Here is a 9,326-nt window from a genome sequence, read left to right as displayed (position 1 = left end):
GATCATAACTGAGATAGAATGAACCACTATAATGGTACAATTTAAATTATTATTTAATTTCATTATTGTTTTTTCTGGGGTAATTTAAAGATGTATATTTGGACCTAAGTAATCAAGGTAATCTGGGACCTGGTGCTGATAGATAATATCTGATAGTGTACTTTTGCGAAACATTATTCCATAAATAAACAAATGGTACATTATGTTTTTGTTGCATTTCTACAACTATTTCACCCACATCATATAAATGAACACGATTATTAATATGTGTATGCATTTGAACGGCAGCTAACACAAGGAATGATTACCATTACAGCACAAGATCTGTATTGTGGTTTGTATTACTTTTTACATCTTTTACACAATATCTTGGATATCATCCAATCTACAATATTGTAGATATATCTGTAAATCTTATTTTGAAGTCATTATATAATTATTATTTATATGTATATATTATAGTGATGAAAATGTATATAAAATTAATTCTTGTCAATCAAAGTGCTAACGATGTAACTATTCAATTTCGTGGAACACTTACTGGGTATCAACATATGAGTTTATTGCAATGCAAATTGTGTAACTCATGGTGGAATATAAGGGATAAGAATAATCAATTAATGATAAAAATTATATACTGATAAATATAAAAAACATACTGCCTGTGATTATGGCAGTATGTTTGTATAATGAAACATATAGTAAACCTGTAAAAATATTCAGATGGCAATTTTTTTTATATATATTTGTGGAAAAAAATGTTGGAAAAAGTTAACAATGTAAACAAAGAATGAATAGAGAACATTTCAATAGAGATATTATTATCAATAATCTGATAGAAAATATTTCAACAATTCAACCAAATGTCATGTTTGTAATTAAAAAAATATACTGATAAAGATATTACTATTATAGTAAGAGACCATTGGAACATTACAAGTAGGTAAAAAAGTTGTTTAACTCACGAATCAAGAAACATAATTTAAGTTAACAGAAAAGAAACCAGTTATCTTTCATAACATTAGAGGATATGATAGTCACTTTATAATGCAAGAGATTGGTAAGTTCAATTAGGACATAAATGTATTACCAATTAATGTGGAAAAATGTGTGTCTTTTATGTCGGGTAAACAATAAGTATTCATAAACAGTTTTCAATTTATGAGTTCTAGTCTATAAAAACTTGCATATATCTTTGGCAATAAGGCTTACAGATACACGAAGAATGTGTTCAAAGATAAACTGCAACTAATGAAACTGATAAACGATATGTATTCGGTTATGGTACATGATCTCTAGTGTACGGATATTATACATTTGTATTATAACACACGCTGGGGGTTGATACAACCGCTCACATCAGAAACCAAAAATAAAATGCACACCCTACACTTCAAGATAGCAAGATCGTAATTTCTTGCTACATTGTGTTGAAATGAAACCAACATTTCAGCTAGACAGAGGAACACTGGCAACAATGTATTGATGTCTGCATTTGATACCAAACGGAGCCAATAAACACTAACAAGAAACGTGCAATAATAAACAAACTTACCCCATTTTCCAGACCTTCATCGTCGTCGCCGCCAAGTTCACCTATTAAAGCAACTGCAATATCGCCACCTATATCCTCGTCAGAGTCGGACGTTTCACGTTTCTGTTTGTTTACTGGTTGGTTGGTCTTACTATCCTTCTCATCTGCAACACTGGAGGTCCGCGAGGAAGCCCTCATAAAGTGGTCGTGTACGTGATCGGGAATTTCTGTAAATAAACAATAATACTTAGGAATAAACATTATTTTTGAATGTTCATGTTGGCATTGGTGCTAAGGATAGTTTGAAAGTACACATTTGGTTGGTCATTTGACCAGACGATAGTTTCCCTAAATAAACGAAAACCTCTACTGGCCACCTTTGCTGATATAGTTGTTATACAGAGCCAATACACTTTCATCTTCTTACAGACATAGTGTTGAAAGTTACTTTTCATCGGTTGCTGATGCTGCTGCATTTTGAATAAATGAAATGAACTAACTTGTCACCATACAGACCTCAAACGCAGACATCAACACGTTGGTGCCTGCATGCCTGTGTTTACTAACAGTGTGTTTTAGTTCTTTATTTCATCCGGACTAAAATAAATTGCGGAAATTGCTGTCTTGCTATCTTAGTGTAGAATATGCAGCTTCGTGTTAGTTTATGGGCGGCCTTGGAAAATAGACCCAGTCAACACTAACATTCATCTAACGTTCATCCGTATGGATGGATGGATGTGTGTGCGTGTGCCTGATATGATGTGCATATATATATATATATATATATATATATATATATATATATATATATATATATATATATATATATATATATATATATATATATATATATATATATATATATATGTGTGTGTGTGTGTGTGTGTGTGTGTGTGTGTGTGTTACATTTTTAATGGAAGTTTTGATGTATCGTACATGTGTAAGCAGTGATTTCAACTTACTGAAATCATGTTGCATTCCAGATTTTGTAGATTGGACTGGTACCGCTTCTACTCGGAATACCAGGTTGAGAACAATCAACGATCCGATCAATCGAAATGGAAACATGGTTTAACAGGACATCAGTTTTCACCTGTAAAAAAAAACATGACAAAAATACAGGTTAGTTTGTTTGCTTGCATGAAGTGAGCTAAGGAAAGACCGTGCATGGACGAAGTTACGTAAAATAACAACACAATTGATATCAAAAGGAAGAAGGAGCGGCCCAAGTATAGGTTCGGGTTACTTTTCTCAATCTTTGTATAGCTTGGGAAGTTATAATGTGACTCTAACAGCTGTACTAATTATAACATAATAGCACGCTGTCAGTAAAGACTGTTGTGGACCCTGGCTCATCTACATGATGTCTATGCTTTGACAAGTTCTTGACACTAATTATACTGAATATCTTTGAATAAATGTTGTCTCATTCCTGCATACCACGCGCAAGCAAATACATCGGCGGCCAGGTTAACTGGCTAGGAATTGGACATAAATTACAAGGGTTGGGGGGGGGGGTGTTTTCATGAATTCCAATGAGTAAAAAAATATTGCCTACCCAAGTCCTTACTTGCACAAATCTTACTGACCTCGTCTCTCCTCTCTCATTGAATATTCGCACTATATTGCAAGAATTACCCCAGACAGTATTACATTCGTCAATGTGTGGTTGAATGAAAGCTTGGAAAAAACAGTATATGGGTTTAAGTCGTCAAGTTACAACGTATTCTACGCAGTGGGGCAATGCTTTTGCTTGCGTTTCTTGATACCCTGTTCTGTAATTGATGCTGGTCAACCCAAAAGCCTGTCAGTTTTGATTGATTTAAGTAGACTATTGATGCATCTCACATCAATTGTATCTTTAGGTTTAGTTTGGCAAGTCTTTGCCTGGTACCTAGTAGCATAGTCTTTGATTTATCTGTATTAATGACCATTCTGGTGCCTCTACACCAGGAGCTTTCATATTTCCTTGCAGTATTTATCGTTTGTTCAGTTTCACAGGGTTTATTACCCCTTTCACTAATAGTTTCATCATCTGCAAACATATCTACATTTGTATTTACAGGTAGCGGCATGTCGTTCATGGATACAATGAATAAGAGTGGACCTAGTGTACTGCCTTGGGGAACTTCATGGCTTCCATCATTTGCATTAGAGAAGATCCCCTTATAAGACACAAATTGTTTTCTGTTTTTCGGGTAAGTAGTAAACCAGTCAATAGTATTGTTATTACACTTGTACATTCTTAACTTGCATATTAGTAAGTCTAGGTCGATCATGTCAAATGCCTTCCTCATAGCAAGGAAAACAGTTCCATTTAATTGCCCTTTGTCCATGTTGTTCGTCTATACACTGACCATTCAGTTTAGGGCTGTTCAACACGAGTGGAAACAACGATATCACGATTGTGCCTCATGGAGTAAATTATTTTCCGTAAGAAATGAGTAAAATGTTTTACGGACGTGCCATTCTAAGACATATTCCCCTCCATCAGGAAAATTTTCCTCTGGCAACTTCTTAGGAAAGGAGAAAAAGATGACAATATTTATATAGAATAAAATACATTTTTCTGCCAGTATGCAGCTAAACTAAGAAATAAGATATAAACAATATGAAAGTATTGAGAGCTATCAATCAGTAATTTTGTTATATATCATAAAAAAATGCTTTATATTCAGAGTGTATAGTCTAATAATGAATATCCCGAAAACCTTTATTCAATATCATAAATGTTAATAAAGAAAACAATTCAATTATTATACCTTGTTCTCAAATAAACGGCTCCCAAAATTAAAGCGAAAAAAAATTTCTAACTTGTTAAAATATTGACTGGGGTACAATACGTAATGCAAAATAATGGTAATTACAGTAAAATACTAAATAACATATTATAAGTCTGATATATAACTATTATGCTAAAAATAGCAAAATATAAAGGTTTACTAATCAAAAGTAACTAACTGTATAATGAGTAACATAAACGTCTAAATAAACTACAATCTAAGGTAATATATTGAATACATGGTGTTTATCTGAATACCTAGTGAGTAAACTATATGTATTTAGAAGTGTTTTAAAAAAATATGTCAAAGCTAAATATAATCGTGGTTTTAACATGTGTCTGCACTGCTTATGGATAACAACGGCCACTGATTATAAGTTAATATAAGTATAAGCTAATAACTAAATCACCCCATAATACATACATTAGTTGTAGTCAGAAACATAATAAATGGTTATTATCGCACATCATGTTAACAATTTAAACCACTATGAGTTCAACAGACGGAGATCTGGATATTGGTTATGGCTATGGTTGATGATATGGTTGGCTAGTTTGCCTCCGAGATTGAGATGTTACCTGTATCTCAACTTCCCTGGACCTTTCTCCTTTCTCGACTTGATATAACTTTACTTTAAAATCAGTGTTTACATTACGTGTTTTTTTTCATATTATTAGTCATTGAAGTCATAGTGTCTTGTATATGTAACTAAATGCAAGTAAACAATGAAGTCATAGTGTCTTCTATTTAATTGTATGCAAGTAAAAAATGAAGTCATAGTGTCTTACTGAATGCATGTAAACAATGAAGTCATAGTGTCTTCTATGTAACTGGATGCAAGTAAACAATGAAGTCATAGTGTCTTCTATGTAACAGTATGCAAGTACACAACGAAGTCATAGTGTTTTCTATGTAACTATATGCAAGTAAACAAAGAAGTCATAGAGCCGCTAGCGCGCTGATTATAATTATATAAGTATAAGCTAATAACTAAATTATCCCTTAATATATACATAAGTTGTAGTCAGAAACATAATAAATGGTTATTATCGCATATCATGTTAATAATTTAAACCACTACGAGCACTTAGGAAGAGTTCAACAGACCAAGATATAGGTACGTGGTTTGCCAGTTTGCCTCCAAGATTGAGATGCTACCCGTATCTCAACCTCCCTGGACCTTTCTCCTTTCTCGACTTTCTATAACTTTACTTTAAAATCCGTGTTTCCATTACGTATTTTTATTATTATTAGTCAATGAAGTCAAAGAGTCTTCTCTTTAACTGGATGCAAGTAAACAATGAAGTCATAGTGTTTTCTATGTAACTGGATGAAAGTAAATCATGAAGTCATAACTTGTCTTATGCGTAACTGGATGCAAGTAAACAATGAAGTGATAGTGTCTTCTATGTAACTGGATGCAAGTAAACAATGAACGATAGTGTCTTCTATGTAACTGGATGCAAGTAAACAATGAAGTCATAGTGTCTTCTATGTAACTGGATGCAAGTAAACAATGAAGTCACAGTGTCTTCTATGTAACTGGATGCAAGTAAACAGTGAAGTCACAGTGTCTTCTATGTAACAGTATGCAAGTAAACAATGAAGTGATAGTGTCTTCTATGTAACTGGATGCAAGTAAACAATGAAGTCATAGTGTCTTCTATGTAACAGTATGCAAGTAAACAATGAAGTCATAGTGTCTTCTATGTAAATGGATGCAAGTAAACAATGAAATCATAGTGTCTTCTATGTAACTGTATGCAAGTAAACGATGACGCCACAGTGTTTTCTATGTAACTGGATGCAAGTAAACAATGACGTCACAGTGTCTTATGTGTAAATGAATACAAGTAAACAAAGAAGTCATAGTGTCTTCTATGTAACTGTATGCAAGTAAACAGTGAAGTCATAGTGTCTTCTATGTAACAGTATGCAAGTCAACAATGAAGTCATAGTGTCTTCTATGTAAATGGATGCAAGTAAACAATGAAGTCATAGTGTCTTCTATGTAACAGTATGCAAGTAAACAATGACGTCATCGTGTCTTCCATGTAACTGGATGTAAGTAAACAATGACGTCACAGTGTCATATGTGTAAATGAATACAAGTAAACAATGAAGTCATAGTGTCTTCTATGTAACTGTATGCATATAAACAATGACGTCACAGTGTTTTCTATGTAACTGGATGCAAGTAAACAATGACGTCACAGTGTCTTATGTGTAAATGAATACAAGTAAACAAAGAAGTCATAGTGTCTTCTATGTAACTGTATGCAAGTAAACAGTGAAGTCATAGTGTCTTCTATGTAACAGTATGCAAGTAAACAATGAAGTCATAGTGTCTTCTATGTAAATGGATGCAAGTAAACAATGAAGTCATAGTGTCTTCTATGTAACAGTATGCAAGTAAACAATGACGTCATCGTGTCTTCCATGTAACTGGATGTAAGTAAACAATGACGTCATAGTGTCTTGTATGTAACTGTATGCAAGTCAACAATAACATCACCGTATGATAATTAATTATGATAATTAACTCAAAATGAGATCGTCAGCGAAATTCTAACGTATTGTAAACATCAAAGCAATTACCTCTTGTGTGACGTGTCCTAGTATATGTGTCCTCTTCCAGTTAAGAGCTAACCGCACGCAATATTCAGCGCCCTCAACGACGATCGTGGTTTCATTGTGTGTCTGCACTGCTTATGGATAATATCGTCCACTTATTAACATGTGCAGTATCAACATTTTGGTCTATTCTAACAGTTTTCAGTGAAAATATTGTGGTTCTCTGATCAGAAAATGATACTACAGTTAATTCTTTAGTTTAAGATGGGGACAGATTCAAAACTAGGATTGTAATCGAGATTTAAACATGCCAGTATACTACCTGCAATTGATATTTACCACTAATTATTAACAAATACAATGCCATTTTACAAGTAATTAATCATTTTAATATATATTTGGTTATTTGATGAAAACACGTCCAAGTTGAAACTAAAGAAAATGTAATCACGTTTTTGAAATATATATGCACAATGCCCTAATTTGATATACTGTACTTATTGCAATAAACGTTTTATTTTACAATGGGTCGATTACCATGGAATAAGTCACAGAATAAGTATACATTGCTGATAAAATGCAAATCAAATGAAAACAAACAACATACATATCATTTGTCAGCCGGAACAAGAACGAACACTGAAGGAATAATCGAGCAATGAGTCTGAATACATCATAAGTCTGGGTTAACACTAACTAACAGAACAAAATTGCATGTGTTAGAGAAACAGAAAGGGACGAGATTGTCTGTTATACTCTATAAATAACTAAATAAAATCCCAATACAGGCGACCTCACGTAAAACGACGTTTTCCTTTGACGTGATAGAAAATGATATGCTTACTTTGTCTGTTTACTGACATATGTCAAAATAGACTGCTGGACACGACGTCGTTTTTTTAGTTACACTTGGCTGCTGTCTTCAAATGAAGGAGACGTTCAAGACTACAGTTACTCGCGGGAAATGCACAGTGTATGTGCTCGCTTCTTTTGCAATTTCCCGCAGAAAGAATTTTTGATTCACTACACTGCAAAAAGTTTTTTTTTTTAAATTATCTGGACACATTTGTATTCAATGTTGAGCTAGCGTACAATAGAGAAACATATTAGCGAGGAGTCACTGTAAGTACATTCACTTTCGACTTTAGTGAATCGTCAACTCAAAGCGCGCATGATATGAAATAAATAAGGACTTTTTATACAATGGCTATGTATTAGAAAAGTTGCATTTTTTTAAATCTCTAAAATTCACAAGGAGGAGGAGCTTTCAACCCGCTCCCCCTCAGGCTACGGTACTGGGAGCAGTGTCAGTCCCATGAAAATACACAGTAAACATACTAAAATGGTAAGCGGTTTCTTCGAGGTGAACACTTTCGGCCAAATATGCAATTTATTTTTCACCATATAAAACATTGTTTGAAAAATAGAAAACAACATAAATCCTCTAAGAGGTCTCTTCCATAGGAATACACTCCAAGTAACAAAGAAAGCTGGTAACTGGTTTAGAAGTTAAAGATTACCAAAAAAAAATGAAGGACTACACGTGGAACGTGTAACGCGAAGGGCGTCGACTGACAAGCCACCTATCCCATTAAAGATCTGCTCAGTAGTCACTAACAGCGAAGCTTAAATCCCAGTATTAAAGGGAATATGATAAAGACGAGACTTTTACCAAACCGTATAGGTACACGATCCGAGGAACGGTAACATTACTATACGTTATATCCATATTATCTAAATGTGGTCGACAGCTTTACTTGCTAACACCCTTGCAGACTCAACGTGTATTAATTAACCGTAAACAATTGATATATAAATCTATAACCAAACTGGAAAGCTTATACATTGTTACTACCTGAAAAAAATACTGGCCTAACTTGTAGTGTAGATGGATGTCCCATTTGGTGTAATCTTCAGCGCAGGAATATAAGCTTCGAACTCAAATAAGTAAAATGTCTTTTTTATCATGGCAAGCAAGAGTAAGCAAAGACCAAGGATTTGATACTCAATTTAATGACAATGCATCACTGCACTCTACAAAATCTAGACTATGATAGTCTCCTGTAACTTCTACTTCACTCGAAGTTCCTTATACTTTCAACCTCTCTCGTAATGAACGGACATCATAATCGAGATTTAAAACATTTTACCAAACGAAATATATTGTCATATTATTTAGAGTGACTTACCTGATGTTTCAATGTTTCCAATCTTCAAACAATTCGGGTCTGAATAAACTTTTCTCTGTGCCAGGGCATTTATAGCTTATATTTCCCATCATCCCATTCGACATGTTATGGAAGTAAAGCGCTGTTCCATCTTTTAAATAACACCCTGGACACTGTGGAATATATACACTAATAAATGATTTTGTTAACAAACAATAAATTCAAAGACAAATAATTTAATGAATTTAGTTTTTCTTCTTATTTCTT

At 33.7% G+C, this 9,326-nt stretch overlaps 1 protein-coding gene across 1 annotated transcript in view; it reads right to left on the bottom strand.

Annotated features, from left to right (window-relative positions):
* LOC144440064 (uncharacterized) overlaps positions 1-9,114 on the bottom strand; it is a 42,250-nt gene extending 33,136 nt beyond the window's left edge. Inside the window, exons 1-3 of the mRNA XM_078129307.1 lie at positions 9,081-9,114; positions 2,497-2,627; positions 1,556-1,761 (exon numbers count right to left, since the gene is read on the bottom strand). Coding sequence (XP_077985433.1) covers positions 1,556-1,761; positions 2,497-2,602 — 312 coding nt within the window. The 5' untranslated portion in view covers positions 2,603-2,627; positions 9,081-9,114. The remainder of the gene's footprint in view (positions 1-1,555; positions 1,762-2,496; positions 2,628-9,080) is intronic.
* Between the last annotated feature and the right edge of the window lie 212 nt (positions 9,115-9,326).

This window comes from Glandiceps talaboti, chromosome 9, assembly GCF_964340395.1.
Source record: "Glandiceps talaboti chromosome 9, keGlaTala1.1, whole genome shotgun sequence".
Lineage (NCBI taxonomy): Eukaryota > Metazoa > Hemichordata > Enteropneusta > Spengelidae > Glandiceps > Glandiceps talaboti.
Note: the sequence above shows the minus strand (reverse complement) of the source record. Positions and strands in the feature narration are given on the sequence as shown.